The 22,786-nt window shown below is 48.5% G+C and overlaps 1 protein-coding gene across 3 annotated transcripts; it reads right to left on the reverse strand.

The window, feature by feature from the left end:
• Window positions 1-5: 5 nt before the first annotated feature.
• On the reverse strand, window positions 6-21,331 carry SLC2A11 (solute carrier family 2 member 11). 3 transcript variants are annotated; one of them, XM_083417793.1, is made up of 12 exons: window positions 21,132-21,331; window positions 13,726-13,824; window positions 12,287-12,447; window positions 9,922-10,046; window positions 8,035-8,164; window positions 6,995-7,143; window positions 6,187-6,374; window positions 5,064-5,174; window positions 3,831-3,932; window positions 2,615-2,690; window positions 1,920-2,047; window positions 6-329 (listed from the first exon to the last, which is right to left on the reverse strand). In XM_083417793.1, exons 1-12 carry the CDS (start codon window positions 21,186-21,188, stop codon window positions 129-131), a joined length of 1,527 nt encoding a protein of 508 aa, XP_083273919.1. In that variant the 5' UTR covers window positions 21,189-21,331; the 3' UTR covers window positions 6-128. The 3 variants fall into 3 exon arrangements, with proteins under 3 accessions (XP_083273919.1, XP_083273920.1, XP_083273918.1); XM_083417794.1 differs by lacking the exon at window positions 21,132-21,331 and adding an exon at window positions 20,852-21,102; XM_083417792.1 differs by lacking the exon at window positions 21,132-21,331 and adding an exon at window positions 19,175-19,420.
• Between the last annotated feature and the right edge of the window lie 1,455 nt (window positions 21,332-22,786).

The following is a 22,786-nucleotide window of genomic DNA, read 5'->3' on the forward strand; positions in this document are numbered from 1 at the left end:
TGCAATTTTTACCCCGTACTGGGAATTTTGGGGGTGCAGGTGTGTGTGTGGAGGGATAGATCTGCCTGGTGGCACAAAACCAACTTTCTCTCCCCGTGTCCCTGTCGTTCTCTTCCATCCTTCAGGGGCTACAACATGGTGGACTTTGTTTCCTCGGAAAAACTCTTGGACTCCTCATGAGCCTGCGCTTTGAAGTTCCGTTTGTTGAATTCCTCAGAGATTTCCAGAAAGGATTTCCCTTTGGTCTCGGGGAGGAAGAAAGCGACATAGAGGGCAGCAGAGACACAGACGGTGAAGAAGGGGACATAGCAGTAATGGCCAAGGCCATCCTGAGGGGAGAGAGAAGGAGAGGCCTTCAGTTTGTCCGTGATGCACACAAAGCGAGCCCCATAATCAACAGTCCCCTCTGGTCCTGCTCAGTTTGCTCTGGGACTCCCTCCTACCCAAAGTGTCTGCAACGATAGCTGCTTAAGGATTTGCATTTGCGGTCCTGATGGTCACCAACTTGGTAAAGGTAAAGGGACCCCTGACCATTATGTCCACTCGTGGCCGACTCTGGGGTTGCGGCGCTCATCTCGCTTTATTGGCTGAGGGAGCCGGTGTACAACTTCCGGGTTATGGGGCCGGCAGGACTAAGCCGCTCCTGGCGAACCAGAGCAGCGCACGGGAACGCCGTTTACCTTCCTGCCAGAGCAGTACCTATTTATCTACTTGCACTTTGATGTGCTTTCGAACTGCTAGGTTGGCAGGAGCAGGGACTGAGCAACGGGAGCTCAGCCCGTCATGGGGATTTGAAACGCCGACCTTCTGATCGGCAAGTCCTAGGCTCTGTGGTTTAACCCACAGTGCCACCCACATCCCTGGCCACCAACTTAGACTGCTTCAAAAGAGGATTAGAGTTAGACCAAGCACCCCCAACCTGCGGCCCTCCAGATGTTTTGGCCTACAACTCCCATGATCCCTAGCTAACAGGACCAGTGGTCAGGGATGATGGGAATTGTAGTACAAAATATCTGGAGGGCTGAAGGTTAGGGATGCCTGAGTTAGACAGTCCTTTTTGTTGGGGATAATTCAGACTGAAATTCCCAGGTGTCAGAAAAGTTTATTTATGTGTGCCACTACTGCGGCCCATGTTTTGTTAGCCCCCAAATGGAAAACGAGCAAGGTCCCAATTAAAGAAAAATGGCAACTTAAGCTGATGGAATATGTGCAGCTTGCAGACTTAACATATAGAAATTGTGCACACCTTAAAAAGTTGGCAGCATTAAGATAAATTCAACAGTGTAAATAGGTTTTGATGGGTGCAATAATGGAATACTGAATGGTTTAGTTTTTGTAAAATATGCAGGGATTTATGATATGCAAAATGAAAGAGAAGAAGGGAAGTCACTGATATTTTAAGGATGTTTAAATGAGTATTTTAAATTGTAAAAACAGAAAATTTAATTACCGTATTTTTTGCTGGATAAGACTCACTTTTCCCCTCCTAAAAAGTAAGGGGGAATGTGTGTGTGTCTTATGGAGCGAATGCAGGCTGCGCAGCTATCCCAGAAGCCAGAACAGCAAGAGGGATCGCTGCTTTCACTGCACAGCGATCCCTCTTGCTGTTCTGGCTTCTGAGATTCAGAATATATTTTCTTGTTTTCCTCCTCCAAAAACTAGGTGCGTCTTGTGGTCTGGTGCGTCTTATAGAGCGAAAAATATGATATATATATGCACATACTAAAAAAAATGCTTTGACAAATTCATGGAGGAGGAGGCTGTCAAATCCGCTTAGTAGGATTGCAAAGCAAATTGAAATTGGGCAGAAAAGAGGAGCGGTGGCTTCAAATGGGTCCCTCCCACTTCCTATCCTGTCCCAACAGCATTGACCCATGGTTCAACCCAGCATGGCAGTCGGACGGACAGAGTTTGCTTACCACAAGGAAAGGAAACACCATGCCCACCAGGAACAAGTTGGCCCACAGCAGAGAACCACAGATCATGCAGGCAGCTGGGCGAGACACCTGGTCGAAAATCTCCATGGGCATAATCACCGTCACGCCGGCTAGGCAAATCAAACATATTTTTCATCACTTTCTCTCTGGGGCTGCAAGGGTCAAGATGTAACGCCAGGGCACTAGCATCTATCCAGATTGTGCGGGTGTGTTAATGGCGAGAGGCTGTAAAGGAAGCTTCCTCAAACTCGGCCCTCCAGATGTTTTGGGACTACAACTCCCATCATCCCTAGCTAGCAGGACCAGTGGTCATGGATGATGGGAATTGTAGTCTCAAAACATCTGGAGGGCTGAGTTTGAGGAAGCCTGCTTTAAAGAAATAAATCTTCACCGGGAGGGTGTTGAGCACAACAGAGTGGAGGGAAATGAGGCTCCTCCAATATCACTTGCCCAATTTCTGCTGCACCTGCCTTCTCTTTGGAATGTCTCCATAGCAATTGCTTTGGGCATCGAGTTGAGAATCTCCATCGGCAAGCGTCTAGTCCTCATGGATGCCAAGGCTTCCAAACAAAACACGCACGTCGTGTTGACGTGTGTGCCTGCTCTTGTTTCAGGTTGGACGTGAGCGCCCCAATGCACAGCTTTCCAGGGAGGGAGTCCGCGCCGTTCTGACTCACCTGGCCCAATTCCAAAACTCAGGATGTAGGCGAAGATGCAGGACATGCTCAGGTAAGGCATCCAGCTGTATTGGTCCTGCAAATCCAAGGAGGCAAAGGGGTTAGTGGGAAACTGTGTAGGAAACTGCAGTCAAAATCCAACAGTGCATATTCTTGCTAGTTCATAAGTTTAGGAGCAAATGACCACAGAACTGTATTGCTGATGGGCGAAGACTCAGCCCATAGAGATGTAATTGGTAGAGAGGGTTCTGTGTGATGTCATTTCCACTCCTCTCCTAGGAGGGCTATGTAATTTCCTGTTCCTCTCCCACCCTTTCTCTTTCTTTGACAAGTCATGCCTGAGACTGTTTCTACTGTGAATGTAAGTATTTTACCTGCACAATTTTATTGATGCTGTGGCTGAGAACCAGTGCAAAGACTATGCGTAAGTAAATCCTGTTTTAAGCTTACTTCCACAGTCGGTTGTCTGATTTCTTTGTTAAGGGGGGCAAATGAGAAGGGGGAGCCAGCTCGCTTCATTGCTGGACGTAATTAAAAGAAGGCTTCACAGTCTATTCTGACATGCCTCAATTTTTATCCCAAGTGTGGAACTTTTTATTATTAACATTTTATTTAAATCATTTCAGTCACAGGAAATATAGTGATGAAAGAGAAGGAAAGAGAAAGAAAGTGGGGGAAAACACACATTAATGCCTAAGGATGGAACTTCAAACTCTGTTCAACAGACACACATGAGCAGCTGGAGGGATAAATTGTTATTAATATATCCTCTCCTACCCATTAAAGGTAAGGGACGCGGGTGGCGCTGTGGGTTAAACCACAGAGCCTAGGACTTGCCGATCAGAAGGTCGGCGGTTCGAATCCCTGCGACAGGGTGAGCTCCCGTTGCTCGGTCCCAGCTCCTGCCAACCTAGCAGTTCGAAAGCACGTCAAGCGCAAGTAGATAAATAGGTACCGCTCTGGCGGGAAGGTAAACGGCGTTTCCGTGTGCTGCTCTGGTTCACCAGAAGAGACTTAGTCATGCTGGCCACATGACCCGGAAGCTGTATGCCAGCTCCCTTGGCCAACAAAGCGAGATGAGCGCCGCAACCCCAGAGTCGGCCACGACTGGACCTAATGGTCAGGGGTCCCTTTACCTTTACCCATTAAAACCCATTCCACAGAGTCGGACTCGTATTTGGGTCCTTCTCAGCCCCTCCTTCAAGAGCTCAGTTACCTGCAGGGACAGGGCCACCATGAAGACAATGGCCCACACAGACATGAGACTGTATCCGCCCATCACCAGCTTCCTTCGTCCGACATGCTCAATGATCAGATTCTGGAGCAAAGCAACACAGGGAAGTTATCGCCAGGACTCTCACGCTAAGCCTGCCCCAAAGCAACAGGGAGCTGGTCTCACGGCAGGTCTAATTATTATTTGTATTATTATTATCGAGTTCATATACCTGGAGGTCTCAGGGCGGTTCACAGAAAAGATCACAACATACATAATCAGAATAAAAACAACAACCCAATAACACCCCTCCCCAGAAAAGAGCCACATTTTAAAAGGGTATAGGATGTCAAACAGACGTCCTAAAGGTGTGTAATGAAGGCGCCAGGCGAACTTCCCTGGGGAAGAACATTCCACAGGTGGGGAGCCACTGCAGAGAAGGCCCCGTTCTCGTGTTGCCACCCTCCGGACCTCTCAAGGAGGCACACGAAGGAGGGCCTCAGGAGATTATCTCAGGGTCTGGGTAGGTTCATATGGAAAGAGGCAGTCCTTAAGGTATTGCGGCCCTGAGCTGTTTAAGGCTTTATAGGTCAAAACCAGCACTTTGAATTGGGCCCAGAAACTAATTGGTAGCCAGTGCAGTCGGACCAGGATCAGACTCAAATCCTGGTTAACACTCTTCATTGTAAAAAATAAAAGGAGGGAGGGGAGACCAGGCCATTTGATGGTTCTGCAGGCAGACACCGCCCCCCCCCAGCACCCCTGCTTTCTGCTAGCAGGGTGGATTCAAAGTTCTTCCCTGAGTTTCACAACTAGCTATGCCCAAGAGAGTCACATTATCTCTCCCTCTTTCCATTTCCTCCCATATCACGTGAAACTCGCGCAGTTCCATCCACTTCTCGGCCTTGTCTCTAAAAAGTGCTGCAACCTTTTATCGCTCCACCCCCTTCATCCCCCTGGCTGCCCTTTTCGGAACATTTCCCAGCTCAACAGTACCCATTTTGAGGTGAGGCGAACAGAACTGGGCCTGAGAGAGAAGGCAGACTCCCACCCCCATCCGGAAGCTCCACTTCCCCCAGAAATGGCTCCCCACTTCACGCCCCCCCCCCCCGACAAAGCGAAAGGTCCAAGCGCTCTCCGTCATTGTCTATTGGACAAACCAGTATTTTTTTGGGGGGGGGGAGAGGAGCAGCATCAGGAAGCGAGTTGCTGCCGAAGGGCAGCCGAGATTCTCACACAAGTCATGGCGGTGATCAGCTCGCAGCTGCCCGTGCCGATTATGCTGTACTGGATCTTGTCGTAAGGGATCCCGGCCTCTTGGAAAACGGTCGAGGCATAGGAGTACATCTGGGGGACACAAAGGGAGATGGAGGAAGCATGAATGGAGAATGGCAGGGCTCTGGTTTCGCTGCAGACACATACAGGAAAGAGAAGCAGAACTCAGGAGGGGAAGAAGGGATAGCGGGTGGTGGTATGGGTAAGCATATTTTTGCAAGCACCTCTCCAAAGAGCACCTCCTGTTCTTAAAAAGGTAAAGGGATGCCTGACCATTAGGTCCAGTCGTGACCGAATCTGGAGTTGCGGCGCTCATCTTGCTTTATTGGCCGAGGGAGCCGGCGTACAGCTTCCGGGTCATGTGGCCAGCATGACTAAGCCGCTTCTGGCGAGCCAGAGCAACACATGGAAACGCCATTTACCTTCCCGCCGGAGCGGTGCCTATTTATCTACTTGCACTTTTATGTGCTTTTGATCTGCTAGGTTGGCAAGAGCAGGGACCGAGCAACGGGAGCTCACCCCGTCGCGGGGATTTGAACCACCGACCTTCTGATCGGCAAGTCCTAGGCTCTGTGGTTTAACCCACAGCGCCACCCGCGTTCCCTCCAGTTCTTACACAACCCCCAGACCTGTGCTGTGTGGGTCAAGGATGGCCAAATCCCCCCAGAGTCCAGCCTGGCTCATAAAGCCTTTGACAAGCCCACCCAAAGGGTCTCTCTCTTCTTCTGGAGCCTGGCACTTTTGGGTAGCTCCTGCCTGGCCCGGCCAAAGACCTGAACTGGCACCCCCCCCCATCAGTAGCATAGCGTAGGTTGCTAGTGCCCAGGGCCACATGGAGGGAAACAGGTGGAGTACACATGCACATTCAGGTGTTTGCGGCGCCCAGGAGTTCTCAGTTGCAGAGATGAGTTGTTCCATTGTCTGGAGAGGTCACTTCAACCAGGAAGTGATGTTGCACCCCTAACAATTTTGCACCCGGGGCAACCACCTCTATGGCCTCCCCATGCTACGCCACTGCCCCCAACCCCACCAATACTCAAGCTGATTCCCCCCTGCCTTCTCCTCCCTGTCCCCAGTCACTCACAGAGTCGTTGCCGCAGAGCTGCATGGCGCTGCTGAGGAAGACGATGGTGATGAGCTGCCACCTCACGCCCGGGTCCCTGAAGAGCTCCCAGGGGGCCTTGGCTGTCACCCCTCGGAGTGCTGCCTGCTCTGCCAGCAGCTCCTTCATCTCCCCGCCCAGGTCGTCGCTGCCCCGCAGCTTCTGCAAAGCTGGAAGAGGCAAGAGGGGCAACATGAGGGCTGCAAGCATGAAGATGGAGCGGTCAAGCTCCAGGAGATGCTCCGAGTTTTATTAAGGATTCCAAACATACTCTGAGCACCTGTTGAGCTCCTGGAGCTTGGGGTGAGCTTGAAAGCAAATTAGGAAGGCAGCCCACAAACGGCATGCGATAGCAGGGGTACGGGAAACAGATCAAGCTGCTCTTGTTGTGAATCTACTTTCTCCTATGGGAGGAATCATGCACCATCCCCTATGGATCTTCCCTTAAACAGGGTTTCCCAAACTTGGGTCTCCAGCTGTTTTTGGACTACAACTCCCATCATCCCTAGCTAGCAGGGCAAGTGGTCATGGATGATGGGATTTGTAGTCCAAAATTAGATGGAGACCCAAGTTTGGGAAATCTTGCCTTAAACATACACACATGAGTAGCGATTATTTATACAGGGTGAAGCCTGCCCTTTTCGATCAAGACCAGGCCAGACTGGAACTCAGAGCCTTTGGAATGGAAGCAACCAAGGAACTCGATGCAAAAGGAGAATCAGAAGGCAGTTTTGTCCTGGGCTGGGGTTTTTTTTTAAAAAAAGCGAGGAGAAGCACTGAGCACACCCACCACAGACGCAAGATTCCTCATCTCCTCGGTCGATCAATAGGTACCGGGGGCTTTCCGGGGCCCAGGGCAGCAAGACCAGCTGGATCAGAGCAGGCACTGCATTGCTGGCCAGGAGGAGAGGCCAGCATTCCTCCGCTCCTAAAATTTCTCTGCATTAAAAATACAGAATTGTGTGAGCAGAACCTTTCTGAGCCAGCAGTTTGGGCCTCGCCGAGCCGAATGCACACATTTACTTTTTCTTTTTACGTCTGTTTGTCACTTTTCGCACACAGTACAGTGGCCCCAAAGCAACTTAACGCATTAAAACCCCATTTAAAGAAATAATAAAATGCAAGAGCTGCAGCTCAGAGGAAGAAGGCCCCCATTTCAATCCCGAATAGCGTGTCCAGGTAGGATTTGACAGAGACTCTCTGCCTGAAACCCTGGAAAGCTGCTACCAGTCCGTGTAGACAATGCTAGATGGAGCAAGGGTCAGACTCAGCAGAAAGCAGCCCCTCATAATCCTAATACTAGCCCCCCCCCCACCAGCTTCTTTCTCTGTGCCCCAGGAAGGGCTTAATGTAGCTGCTCAGCATCCAAGTACCATATTTTTCGCTCTATAAGACGCACCAGACAACAAGGCGCACCTAGTTTTTGGAGGAGGAAAACAAGAAAAAAAAATATTCTGAATCTCAGAAGCCAGAACAGCAAGAGGGATTGCTGCGCAGTGAAAGCAGCAATCCCTCTTGCTGTTCTGGCTTCTGGGATAGCTGCGCAGCCTGCATTCGCTCCATAAGATGCACACACATTTCCCCTTACTTTTTAGGATGGAAAAAGTGAGTCTTATAGAGCAAAAAATACGGTAATTTTCTGGGCAAAGATGCTGCAGATCATCATGAGACCAAGTAGCCGGGATTGATGTGCTTGGAGTAAACCCTTTGCTGCAAGAGATGCAGAGCTTTGCTGTGGCCTTGCTGATTTCTTTCTTCTTTTTTTAGGGGGGTGGAAAGAGGATGGTACCCCCCCCAACAGCTTCCCCAGGATGCCCCTTTCAGCCTTACCTCAATCCAACCACCTGTCCCATCACCAACCCCAGGGCCGTGAAGGATGCAGACGTCAGGGCCACGGCTCCACGGAGCTCCTTGGGGGCGCTTTCTCCCAGGTACATGGGCTGAATGTTCATGCTCACGCCTGGCCAGGAGGAGAGACAAACAAGGATCAGGAATGTGGCAGTGCTCCAATCTGTAGTGGTTCGTCCTTCTCCCGTACGCACACACAGAGAGAGACTCCAGGCCGGCTGGGACTGGTCAGGTGACATTTATTTATACCCCAGCCTGCAGAAACAACAGTAACTTTCTCCAAGTTCTAACCTTTGCCCCAACTCGCTTGTCATCTCCTCCTCCTCCCCACCAGCCTCGCATCTCGTCCTAAGGTTTCCCCTCTCGTGCCCCCAAAATTTCAACTTTGTTTATTGCTCTAGGAATGTTCAAAGGTGAGGGAGGCACTTGCCTCCCAGCCCCCCGCCCCCGCTTGCTTTCCTTAGGTAAATTTAAAGGGACCCCTGACCCCTCGACCAGTCGTGGCTGACTCTGGAGTTGCGGCACTCATCTCGCTTTATTGGCCGAGGGAGCCGGCGTACAGCTTCCGGGTCATGTGGCCAGCATGACTAAGTTGCTTCTGGAGAACCAGAGCAGTGCACGGAAACGCCGTTTACCTTCCCACCGGAGTGGTACCTATTTATCTACTTGCACTTTGACGTGCTTTCGAACTGCTAGGTTGGCAGGAGCAGGGACCGAGCAACGGGAGCTCACCCTGTTGTGGGGATTCGAACCGCCGACCTTCTGATCGGCAAGTCCTAGGCTCTGTGGTTTAAAAGAGTTTGGATTTGATATCCCGCTTTATCACTACCCGAAGGAGTCTCAAAGCGGCTCACATTCTCCTTTCCCTTCTTCCCCCACAACAAACACTCTGTGAGGTGAGTGGGGCTGAGAGACTTCAAAGAAGTGTGACTAGCCCAAGGTCACCCAGCAGCTGCATGTGGAGGAGCGGACGCGAACCCGGTTCCCCAGATTACGAGACTACCGCTCTTAAGCCCTTGCTTTCCTTACATTCAGTCAATTATCATGCCCCTTCTGTCGTCTCTTCTCCAGGCTAAACATAACCAACTCCTTCAACCGTTCCTCATAAGGCCTGGTTTCCAGACCCTTGATCATCTTGGTCACCCCTTGGCTACACACCTTCCCACTTGTCAATACCCTTCTTAAATGGTGGTGCCCAGAACTGGACACGGTACTCCAGGTGTGGTCTGACCATGGCAGAATAGAGCATGACTATTACTTCCCTTGATCTGGACACTATACTTCTGTTGATGCAGCCTAGAATAGCATTTGCTTTTTTTGCTGCTGCATCACACTTCTGACTCACGTTAAGCTGGTGGTCTACTAAGACCCTTAAATCGTGCGCAGCTGTGAATCCAGTTGTCCCCCACCCTATATTTGTGCCTCTGATGATTCCTTCCTAAGTGTAGAATTTTATATTGGTCCCTATTTAAATTAATTTTGTTAGTTTTGGCCCAGTTCCCCAATCTGTTTTCAGGGAATATCGAATCCCAATTCTGTCTTCTGCGGCATTAACTACCCCTCCCAGTTTGGTGCCGTCTGCAAATTTGATAGGCACCCCCTCCATTCCTTAATCCAAGTCATTTATTAAGATGTTGAAAAATGCCAGGCCTAGGACAGAACCCTGAAGCAGCCCAGTTGGCCCTGTTTCTCGGGGTGACAAAGAACTGGCAGAGAAAGATCTGCTGACATGGATCCTTTGATTGAAGACTTAAGGGCTGCCTGGTTATCCTTCAGTTGGTTAGACGCTTGCCAGATTCACACACACTCCCCATTTTCAGTGGTGTGGCCTGCAGGGAACCTTGAACTCGCCCGCTCCTCCTTACCTACCAGAATTGATTCCTGCAAGAAATCTGCTCAGCAAGATCATTTCAAAGGATCTGGCCATTTGGCTGAATCCCACCAACACTGCAGCCAAGACCACAAACAAGTTGTTCAGCAGCAAAGATTTCTTCCTTCGGAGAAAGAAAGAGGGATAAAAGGTGAAATATATGCGGAGTCGAGAGTGGATTTCATGCTCTTTATTCAGCTCATAGTGGTGAGGAGGAATGGAAGTTCCCCCAGAATGTCTGCCTTTTGTACATTATTTACACAATGGGCTAATTCTGGGATTCTGCTGTAGGCCAATCAGGTTGCGGATTCCCTTCCACCTGGAGCTGGATTGGGTGGCTCTTGTGGACCAATCAGACTGCTGCATTCTGGATCCTATTGTTCTAGGACCAATCAGACTGCTGCATTCTGAATCCTATTGTTCTAGGACCAATCAGACTGCTGCATTCTGGATCCTATTGTTCTAGGACCAATCAGACTGCTGCATTCTGGATCCTATTCAACTCAGTACATAACAAAAGGACTCAGGAGCCCAGTTCAGGCATAATGAGGATGTGCATCACACCCCTGCGCTTCCCCCCTCATGTGCCGGTTTTGGCACAGTGACTTTCCTTGGTCAACACTAAGTTCCAACCTCCATGTGACGCCCCCTGCCTTGGCCAACCCTAACAGCCCCCTCTCCCTTCAGGATCAGTGCCAAGGCCCAAGGGAGCGGCTCCTGGCCCTGCCCTTGCCTGGCTCATAAAGCCAGCTGCACCCGCATGCCCCCCCCCCCCAGCAGGAGGAAAAGCTGCCTGGAACACCCAGTTCTTCCCAGGGAGATGAATGTCTGTCTTGGCAGGAGGAGATAATGCGGGTGAGAATGGTTCTTGGACTTTGGGTGAACTCCACAGCTATCATCCAAAGCAAGCAGAGAAAGCCACAGTGAGTGGGCTGTACTGGGACTAGCATCCAGATCTCTCACCTGGGCTTTGCCAATACTCCCCCCCCCCCAAACAACAACAACCCAGGTCACTTGGAATCAGGTTAGGTTGATTGGAACAGGATTTATTTCAGTTTAGTAACTGGTTTAATTACATGTAACTGATAAATTGAGGCACTGAGATGCTGGCAGTAAAAAGTTCGACGTCTAAAACGCAGGCTGCGTGAGTTCTGCAATAGCCACCCCCGGCCCTCCACCAGTGCTGAATTTAAGTATAAGCTAAACAATCCATAGCTAAGGGTCCTACTCTCTTGGGTGCCTCCAAAAAATTTAAAGGAAAAAAAGCAAAACCTGGATGTACATTTCCAAAATTCTTAATTGTATTTCAGTTCAACAATTACCGTATTTTTTGCTCTATAAGACTCATTTTTTCCCTCCTAAAAAGTAAGGGGAAATGTGTGTGCATCTTATGGAGCGAATGCAGGCTGCGCAGATATCGCAGAAGCCAGAACAGCAAGAGGGATTGCTGCTTTCACTGCGCAGCGATCCCTCTTGCTGTTCTGGCTTCTGAGATTCAGAATATTTTTTTTCTTGTTCTCCTCCTCCAAAAACTTGGTGCGTCTTGTGGTCTGTTGCATCTTATAGAGCGAAAAATACGGTACTTTGTAATTACAGAGAGGAGCTGAAGGAAGTCTTGGGGGGAGAGGAGGGAGGGTTTGAGGGGTGTGGGGGAAAAGGGGAGAAAATAATGACTATGACATGTTTTGATATGTTGTTATGTTGAAATTGCTAATAAAAACATTTTTTAAAATCACTTTGATAAAAGACATATTTTGTTATGTGCAAACGGCTTTGGATACCTATTAGGTCCATAAATGACTTTATAGCATATATTCAACACAAAAACCAGCAACCATTTGTTGTTGACAAAGGACAGCTGGACATATAAAGGGCCCCATTACCTTCAGTAGCTTAGGTAAGATAATGTTAAAACAAATTAAGATAATTAAATAACAGAAAGCCGTGAAAGAGGGAAAGGATTTGCTGATAGAGTTAATAACTGGAATACAAAAAGGGGAGGTGTGAGGAGGTCAAGGAAATAAGTTAATGAAAGATAAGGATAAATATTGGATGTGTTTTTTAATTGTTTTTCTTTTTCTTTGTGTTTTGATGCATTGTGTTTTTTGTTCTCTTTTTATGTATTTTTTAATTTTTCCCCCCTTTTTTCTTTTTTTCTTGTGCTCTTTTTTTGTAATTTTTAAACTTCTAATAAATATTATTTTTTTTTAAAAAAAGTAGCTTAGGGCCTCATCAGACCTAAATCCGGCCCTGCCCTCCACCAACAGACTGACACAGGGCCGGATCCCCCATGGGGTGTCAGCAGCTGAAAATGGTTGTGAGTCTTAGCCCACCGAAGCAGAAATCTACAAGGCGCCTCCTCACCTTCCCAGCTTAATGGCCATGGGGCCCGCGAGGAGGGCTCCCACGAGCCCCCCCAAAGGATAGATGGAGACCACAGAGGACCAGATCAGGGTGATCATCTTCCCCTCCAGAGGGCTGCCCGTCCGCTCCAGCCACGTCTCATTTGTGAAGCTCTGGATGTACTGCAATGTGCAAAAGCTGAGGTTATGTTGGGAGAAAACAGACAACGGTCTTTCTGCAGGTGCTGCATGCGACATATCATTTTCCCAGGACCTAATGTGGTGAGTATTGGATGGGGAGGAGAGACCTCCAGGTTCAAACCCCACTCATGGCCACCTGCACCAGTCGCTCTCGCTGAGCCTGGTCTACCTCGCAAGGCTGTCATCGTGGCAAAATCAGGGTGGGGAGCCACATATGCCGCCCCTAGCACCTTAGAGGAAAGTGAGGATGCAGACACGGCCAACACGCTGCAAAATACTCGGGAGGGGAGGTGTACGAAACGCACAAGAGCAAAGGAGCCTTCACAAAAAATTACATTCACCCCTAAGGAAAGAAACCTCTCTCTGTCCGGCTTCACAGCACCCTAAAAGAAAAAATGCTGAGAGAGGGGGCCAGCCCCACTTGCTGCCTCAGTCTGTGAACCCATGGCAAGTTAACAGGATCACAGGGCAAGTACAGTGGTACCTTGGTTCTCAAACGGCTTGGTTCTCAAATGCCGAAAACCTGTAAGTAAGTGTTCCGGTTTTCGAAACTTTTTCAGAAGCCGAACGTTCAATGCGGTTGTGGGCTACTGTTTCTGGAGTGACTGCACCAATCAGAAGCTGTGCCTTGGTTTTCGAACATTTCGAAAGTCAAACGGACTTCCGGAACAGATTAGGTTTGGAGCTTTTGTTTTTGCTACTTATTTTGCGTTTTTGTTTTTGAGGCTTTTTCGGTTAATTTGTTTTTGTGACTGTGTGGAACCCAGTTCAGCTACTGATTGAGTGATTGTGTGACTGCGGAAATGGATAAGAGCCCCCCATCCAAACAATGAGTATCATCAGAGCAGGTAAGAAAAAAAATAGTTTAAATTTTTACCATCTACAATGCTGTCTTATTTATTTTATAGTACAGTACATTGATTATTGCTTTCATTTTATGGATCAATGGTCTCGTTAGATAGTAAAGTGCATGCTAAATTGCTGTTTGAGGGGTTGCTTTTAAAAGTCTGGAACAAATTAATCCATTTTGCATTTCTTTCTATGGGAAAGCGCACCTTGGTTTGGGAACGCTTTGGTTTTGGAACGGACTTCCAGAAGGGATTAAGTTTGAGAACCAAGGTACCACTGTAAATATCACCCCAGGAAATAAAAATGCTTCATTGACAGAGATGATGATCCTAGAACCCTCTAAACAGAGATGGCCTGCTTTCTGCTAACAGTCGGGGAAACTGGGATAAGTGTCGTCAGGTAAGGACTTACTGTGGTTGGGGCATTGATGATGGTGAGGTTGTATCCATACTGAAATGTGCCCCCAATTCCAGCAGCACAGACCGTCAGGATCAAGACCCGGCCTTGAAGCTGAGGGAAGACCCAGAAACATTCAGAAAATAAGGATGTTTCCTTATTTATTTGGTTTTCAACATACAATAACATTCTGCATGCAACACACAACTAAATAGCACCAAATAGGATAACATAAATTTCTTAATATAGTAATGATTTATAAAACAATACATTTCACAGTAAGCGCTGAAAGTCACCTATACAACACGGTGGTTCATCTTAGAACATGGTTGTGCTAAGACTCCACTGGCAACAATTACTTCCAGGGTACGGCCCAAAAGAAAAAAAAGGAAATTGATTGACAGTGAGGCAAACGCACTGAACTGAAGCAGCTTCAGATGTCTGGGAAGATTGAAAGACTATAATATCAAGGGCAGATTTTCATTTAATCCTTTATTTTTAATGAGGAATTTAAGATTGTAGGTCAAATGGCTAATCGGGTAGGATAAGAACGTGATTATACTTTATAAAACCCAGAGTGAAGTTTTTGAAATGGGTCCAACCCAACGACAGCCAAAAAGTTACAGAGACGGAAACATGAGAAGGAATAACAATCATGGGCGTAGCCGAACACCCCGACTCCCCAAATCAAGTAAATAAATAAAAATACTTAACTAAATATAGAAAGATTTTGACAGATTTTTCTGAGCACTTGGGGTCAAAAGAAAGTAACTTTAAACAACTACAGTGGTACCTCAGGTTAAGTACTTAATTCGTTCCGGAGGTCTGTTCTTAACCTGAAACTGTTCTTAACCTGAAGCACCACTTTAGCTAATGGGGCCTCCTGCTGCCGCCGCGCTGCCGGAGCACGATTTCTGTTCTTATCCTGAAGCAAAGTTCTTAACCTGAAGCACAATTTCTGGGTTAGCAGATTCTGTAACCTGAAGCGTATGTAACCCGGGGTACTACTGTATTGCTGAGAGATTTCATTCCGAATCTGTTAGACAGAGCCAAACCAAGGATGGGTGGGCATCCTGCCCCGTCCCCAACATAAATCCTGGCTACGCCCATAATAACAATGGAAGGCACATCAATGGCTTTTGAAGAACAAATATGACTGTGTTTGGGATACTGTGTCATAGAATCATAGCACTGTAGATTTGGAAGGGACCCAAAGGGCCTTCTAGCCACAGATATGTGTAGGAAAAGGTTGACCAGAATGATCAAAAGGGTTGCAACGTTTGTGTCTTTTCAGTTCAGAGAAAAGTAAGAGGCGTCACGATAGGAATTTTAAATTATGCCTGACATGGGGAAAGCGGATAGAGAAAAGTCTTTCTCCTACTGTGGCCCGTTTGAATTATGTTGCTGGAAGGAGACTCTTGAGAGTCCCATGGACTGCAAGAAGATCAAACCTATCCATTCTGAAGGAAATCAGCCCTGAGTGTTCACTGGAAGGTCGGATCCCGAAGCTGAGGCTCCAATACTTTGGCCCCCTCATGAGAAGAGAAGACTCCCTGGAAAAGACCCTGATGTTGCGAAAGATGGAGGGCACAAGGAGAAGGGGACGACAGAGGACGAGATGGGTGGACAGTGTTCTCAAAGCTACCAGCATGAGTTTGACCAAACTGCGGGAGGCAGTGGAAGACAGGAGTGCCTGGCGTGCTCTGGTCCATGGGGTCACGAAGAGTCGGACACGACTAAAGGACTAAACAACAACAAACTGCGGCCTGTGTTTTGTTAGCCCCCCAAATGGAAAACAAGCGAGGTCCCAACCAAAGAAGAATGGCAACTTAAGCTGATGGAATAGGCGAAGCTTGCAGACTTAACATATAGAATAAGAAAACAAGAAGAACATACGTTTGGAGAAGACTGGAAAATGTTTATTGAATATATGGGGGGAAATAGTGTACACTTGAAAACGTTGGCAGCATTAAGATAAATTCAACAGTGTAAATAAGTTTTGATGGATGTAATAATGGAATACTCAATGGTTTAGTTTATGTAAAATATGCAGGGATTTATGTTGTGCAAAATGAACCATTGAAAGAGAAGAAGAGAAGTCATTGATATTTTAAGGATGTTTAAATGAGTATTCTAAATCGTAGTACAGAAAATCTAATAAAAATTAGGGAGAGAGAGAAGTCTTTCTCCTTTTCTTGGAGAAAGAACTCGGAAACATTCAACGAAGCTCAATGTTGGATGTTTCAGCACAAATAAAAGAAAGTCCTTTTTCTTGCAGTGCATAGACTGTGGAACTTGCTCCCAAAGGATGCAGTGACTGCCACAAACCCTACATGGCTTTAAGAATATTATTGGCCCAAAAATGGAAGCAAGAAGAGTTACCGACGATTGAAGAATGGAGGATGAAGTTAATGGACTATGCAGAATTAGATAAACTAAGTGGAAGGATTCGAAACCGGCGAGACCAGAAATTCACGGAAGACTGGAGTAAATTTACGGACTATTTGAAAAGTATTTGTGAAGAACAGACGACGTTTGTAGGGTTGCAAGAAGTTTTGTGAGGAGTATTATTAGAAGTATTGTAAAAATGGACAAGGGGGAGGATGATTTGTTAAGAGAAGTAAAGTTAAGAAATGCATAAGAAGTGGTTAAAACGGTGGATCATCAGAGGTGCTGATGGAAGTCTAAAAAGATTGTATAAGTGATAAGTTTTGTGGTACATTTTACAATTTATATGTTAAAATAAATAAAAAAAAATTATAAAAAACAAACAAACCTTACATGGCTTTAAAAGAGAATTAGGCAAATTCGTGAGAGGGCTAGAGATAGCTACTAGTCATAATAGCTTAGCTCTGCTAAGTAAATGCTTGCTGGGAGTCACAGATGGGCAGAGTTGAGCTCAGGTCCTGCTTGTAACTGGGACGCGGGTGGCACTGTGGGTTAAACCACAGAGCCTAGGACTTGCCAATCAGAAGGTCGGCGGTTCGAATCCCCGTAACGGGGTGAGCTCTCGTTGCTCGGTCCCAGCTCCTGCCAACCTAGCAGTTCAAAAGCATGTCAAAGTGCAAGTAGATAAATAGGTACTGCTCTGGCAGGAAGGTAAACGCTGTTTCCATGTGCTGCTCTGGTTCGCCAGAAGCGGCTTAGTCATGCTGGCCACATGACCCGGAAGCTGTACGCCGGCTCCCTCGGCCAATAAAGCGAGATGAGCGCCACAACCTCAGAGTCGGTCATGACTGGACCTAATGGTCAGGGGTCCTTTACCTTATACCTGCTTGTAACAGGCTTCCCACAGGAATCTGGATGTCCCTGCCCCCTAAGAACAGGATGCTGGACTAGATGAGTCCCCACTGGCCTGATCCAGCAGGCTGTTATTTTCTTACATTTTATTTTAAAGTGTTTTCTTTTATCGTGTGTTATGTACCTTAAATCTACAATACGGTACAAATTTTGAGAGAAATGGGATGAAAGTTGGGCAGGCAATCTTTAATTTGGGACCATTGCAATTCCTCAGCGTCAACATAAGATAAAATCGTTCTAAACTGCTTGTAACTGGAACGTGGGTGGCACTGTGGGTTAAACCACAGAGCCTAGGACTTGCCAATCAGAAGGTCGGCGGTTCGAATCCCCGTAACGGGGTGAGCTCCCGTTGCTCGGTCCCAGCTCCTGCCAACCTAGCAGTTCGAAAGCATGTCAAAGTGCAAGTAGATAAATAGGTACCACACTGGCGGGAAGGTAAACGCTGTTTCCGTGTGCTGCTCTGGTTCGCCAGAAGCGGTTTAGTCATGCTGGCCACATGACCCGGAAGCTGTACGCCGGCTCCCTCGGCCAATAAAGCGAGATGAGCACCGCAACCTCAGAGTCGGTCATGACTGGACCTAATGGTCAGGGGTCCTTTACCTTATACCTGCTTGTAACAGGCTTTCCACAGGAATCTGGATGTCCCTGACCCCTAAGAACAGAATGCTAGACTAGATGAGTCCCCACTGGCCTGATCCAGCGGGCTGTTATTTTCTTACATTTTATTTTAAAGTGTTTTCTTTTATCGTGTATTATGTACCTTAAATCTACAATACGGTACAAGTTTTGAGAGAAATGGGATGAAAGTTGGGCAGGCAATCTTTAATTTGGGACCATTGCAATTCCTCAGTGTCAACATAAGATAAAATCGTTCTAAACTGCTTTTACCAGTGGCATATAAGACATCACAGAGACTGAATAAAATATATACCAGGTGAGATAGTAAATGTTGGGAGTTGTGGGTAATAATAATAATAATAATAATAAAATTTTATTTATACCCCACCCTTCCCAGTTTAAAAATGAAATGCATACGCCCATTAAATTAAAGATTTTGGAAAAAGATATTAACAATTTCATTGGTAACTCTTTAAAAAGAGTTTTATTATCATTATTTTATTTAACCTTTTCAGGTTTATACATTTCACTAATTTTACCATCATCTTAACATTTCAAAACTTGGCTTCCTTTCCCCTCTTTCTTCGGTTCCTTAAATTTATTTTTAATATCTTCTGCATATCCAAATTAACATAATTTGCTCATTTATTCATCTACTTTTAATATATACTCTTACAAAACTGCAGGTTATTACAATAATCCTGCCAATACTCTTTTAAAGAGTTTTATCGGAACATTTGGAGGAGCAAATCCAGAATAAGGAATTGATACAGAATTTAACAGTTACTGGCAATATATTAATTGGCACAAAAATGGAGAAAATAAGGTGCCAGTATTTAGAAAAGAGTGCTGAGCAAAAATTTGGAAGTCTTGATGCAAAAGCTTCCTGGAGTGATTAGTTTAAGAGACAGCCGAGATAGAAGGGGAAATTTAGACATTAATTGAATTTAGGAAAAAAGCAGATACAACAACAGTATTGGTGGATAACAGCTTTTCTAAGTGGCAGAAAAAAATCTTTAATCTTTATAGTCTTCTGCGATTTATGATATTCTGCAATTATATTTGTTTACAGATTCCTGCATTTGGCATGTTTCCAAATTTGAATTTTGGAGCGGCTGGTAGCTCCAGACAGCCCAGCTGGGCAGGGTAGAAAGCATGGGACAACGCCCCCCCCCCGCCGCCGCCGGCCCCCCAGGCTTGTCCCCGGAGCTAGAGACGGCTGGCATGCCGGTTAGAGACGGAGGGGCTCCGGATCGGAACAGTCTCCGCCTCACCTGTCGCTGCCACTCGGCATGGCAAGCTGCGCTGGACCCTCCGGCGGCCTCCCGGGCCGTGCGCCTGGCGGGGCCACCCAGCGAGCCAAGGGGTCCTGGGCTGCCGGTCTGGGCAGGAGGCGAGAGGGCCGGGAGGAAGGACCCTTGCAAATATCCGATCGCCCGGGGGTTGCTAACTGTCGCCTTCCCCGCACCCCCAGCAGAGGAGCCCCGGAAGCGTGACGCAGCCCCCGCCCCCGAATGGTCCTGGTGCGAGCGGGGCGGGGCCTCACCTGGCGGCGCGGTGGCTGCGGGGCGCCGTCCGGCATCCTGCTCGGCCCGGCTCGACTTCCCTCCTCGGCTCTCCCGGCAGGTGCCGGCCGGCTAGCCGGAGGGTGGGCGGGGAATCCGCGCTGGGCAGGGCTTCTTGGCTGGAGCTGAGCCCGGAGGCTCGTCGCGCAACGGGCGACTCTGAGCATGTTCAGAGTGCCTCTGGGAGAGAGGCCAGCGGGGCTAGCCCAGTGGGCGCCGGGATCCCCTTGCGGGGGACGGTATGTCCGGGGTGGTGGTGGGGGGGTGGCGATGGCCTCTGGCCTGCTCCCACCCACTACAGCATCCTTTGGGTGCTTTTTTCGCTGGAGGCGACCGGGAGGGTCGTGCGGGCCGCGTGGGGAGGGCTGGGTCGGCCACCCGGTCCTTCTGCGAACCGAGGATCGCTCCCCAGGTGTCTTTTCCTGAAGCCAGGCCAGCCCAGCCCCCAAAACGCGACAGCCCCCATTTAGCAGCTCTGGCTTTTTTTTGGGGGGGGGGTCCCTAAAAGGAACGGCCGAAGCTCTGCAACATAGCATTTGCTCTGCATGCAGAAGGTCCCCACAAGCAGCATCTCCCGTGGAGAGCTAGTGCTGCTGCCAGCCCGTGTAGACAATACTGCGCTAGATAGAGCAGCAAGACAATTGCATTTTGATTGCTGCACAGATCTCTGTTGTTGTTGTTGTTGTTGTTTTTTTTTGGGGGGGGAAGACTGCCAGACTACCTCGACTACAGTACTGTGATACTTGACAGCTGGGATAGCTCAGTGGGTACAGCATGATACTCTTCATCTCAGAGTCGTGGGTTCGAGTCCCAGTTGGGCAAAAGTTTCCTGCATTGCATTGCAAGTGGATGACCCTTGTGGCCCGTTCCAGCTCTACAATTCTGATATTCTATGTAGAGACATCACCTTGCCAACAAAGGTCCGTATAGTTAAAGCTATGGTTTTCCCAGTAGTGATGTATGGAAGTGAGAGCTGGACCATAAAGAAGGCTGATTGCCGAAGAATTGATGCTTTTGAATTATGATGCTGGAGGAGACTCTTGAGAGTCCCATGGACTGCAAGAAGATCAAACCTATCCATTCTGAAGGAAATCAGCCCTGAGTGCTCACTGGAAGGCAGATCCTGAAGCTGAGGCTCCAATACTTTGGCCACCTCATGAGAAGAGAAGACTCCCTGGAAAAGACCCTGATGTTGGGAAAGATGGAGGGCACAAGGAGAAGGGGACGACAGAGGAAGAGATGGCTGGACCGTGTTCTTGAAGCTACCAGCATGAGTTGACCAAACTGCGGGAGGCAGTGGAAGACAGGAGTGCCTGGCATGCTCTGGTCCAGGGGGTCACGAAGAGTCGGACATGACTAAACAACAACAACAGCAAATGCTACTGAGCACCTCCAAGCGGAAGCACACTTCTCCGCTTAGCGTCCTGCCGGCAACCGGCCCAGGTCCTCCCTGACTCCAAGCGGCTCCGGGGCATCCTCATATCTGATGTTTGGATCGCCCCGAGTTCCTGGACCTAGAAAAACCCCCAAACCTCTCGCCGGCCAACCAACCCGTTTGCTTCCCATGCCACGAAGCCCCCCCCCCCCAAATCTTATCTCTTGTTGGATTCCCCCTGCAGGAATCGCTGGAAGAAATCAGTGGATCGCGAGAGCGGTACCATCTTCTGCAGCGCCTTCATTCTGCTGGAAGTCCAGCCGGCCGAGGAGGGCGAAGCGACTGGGGCTAGAAGAGGGAAAGTCCTGCAGGGTCGGCCTGGGCTTTTGGGGGCAGGAATGCAGCTATTTAGTCACCCATTACCCCGGGAGGCGAAGAAGCGGCTCATTTAGAATGCTTGCTCCGTAGTTCTCTGTTTATCGCTTCTCATTTGGGGACCGATCATTGCACACTAAGAACCTCCCAGTCACTATGACTTCTCGCGCTCCTGTTGACCTTCGCACCTTTCTAGCCTGTGAATTTTTACACGCCTGCTTCCTGAGCTGTCTGTTGCACACCATTAAACGCGTAAAAGACCGGTCTGATCCACTCTGGCCAGGAGGAGGAGCAGAGACTGCCAGCGTCTTTGTGAGGACAGGCTGCAGGACACCCTCCGAAGCAGATGGGCTGGGCCTGACTCTTGGAGAATGAGCATCTCTCTCATCATAAAGATCACACACAAACACACACTCCTGGGCTAGGTGAGACAGGAATGATTTTCCACCACTGGGACATGAGCCATCAAACTGGGACGTGCTGTTCCTGGGACTCTGTCACAAACACCTTCTCCCTGGGACATAGCTGTCAACGTTTTCCTTTTTTTCAAGGGAAATTCCCTTATTCCGAATAGGATTCCTCGCAAGAAAAGGGAAAAGTTGACAGCTATGCTGGAGATCCGGGCCGTCCTATATCCCATTTCATGGACATGCAAAAGGATCCTGGAATCGGCTTGTCGATGGTTAATGCTAGCCACAAGGGTCTCTGCTCTGTCTTCATATTCAGAAGCCTCAATGCTTGTGAATTATCAGTGAATACAGTGGTACCTCAGGTTAAGTACTTAATTCGTTCCAGAGGTCCGTTCTTAACCTGAAACTGTTCTTAACCCGAAGCACCACTTTAGCTAATTGGGGCCTCCTGCTGCTGCCACGCCGCCGAAGCACAATTTCTGTTCTCATCCTGAAGCAAAGTTCTTAACCTGAGGTAATATTTCTGGGTTAGCAGAGTCTGTAACCTGAAGTGTATGTAACCTGAAGTGTATGTAACCCGAGGTACCACTGTATCAGTTGCTGGAAACTGCAGCAGGGGAGAGTGTTCGAACCCTGCTTGTGGGTTTCCCATTGGACCATGGGTGCCAACTTGAATAAAATACTGGTCGTGGGGGGGGGGGAGGTAAGCCCCGCCCCACATAATCAATTGCATGATGCGGTGCATGCACACTATCTGAATGGCAATGCCCATCAACTTTGGGGGGAGGGCAGCCCCCTCAAATATTTTATGGGGAGAGGGCGCTGAAGCCCCAAAGGCCCCTAGGAGTTGGCTCCTGTGTATTGGGGCATCTGGTTGGCCACCGGGAGAGCAGAATGCTGGATGCCTGATCCACCAGGGCTGTTTTGATGTTATTATGGTATAGGTAAAGGACCCCCATGGGACGCGGGTGGCGCTGTGGGTTAAACCACAGAGCCTAAGACTTGCCGATCAGAAGGTCAGCGGTTTGAATCCCCGCGACAGGGTGAGTTTCGTTGCTCGGTCCCTGCTCCTGCCAACCTAGCAGTTTGAAATCACCTCAAAGTGCAAGTAGATAAATAGGTACCACTCTGGCGGGAAGGTAAACGCTGTTTCCGTGCGCTGCTCTGGTTCGCCAGAAGCGGCTTAGTCATGCTGGCCACATGACCCGGAAGCTGTACGCCGGCTCCCTCTGCCAATAAAGCGAGATGAGCGCCGCAACCCCAGAGTTGGTCACGACTGGACCTAATGGTCAGGGGTCCCTTTACCTTTACCTTAAAGGACCCCTAGACGGTTAAGTCCAGTCAACGGCGACTAGGGGGTTATTATGACTGTCCCGCCGGCCTAACCTGTTTCACGTTTCCTTTTGGGGACCCAATCCTCCGCAGCCCTGGGC

Source organism: Podarcis tiliguerta, assembly GCF_965153285.1.
Source record: "Podarcis tiliguerta genome assembly, chromosome: 16".
In the NCBI taxonomy this organism is placed as follows: domain Eukaryota; kingdom Metazoa; phylum Chordata; class Lepidosauria; order Squamata; family Lacertidae; genus Podarcis; species Podarcis tiliguerta.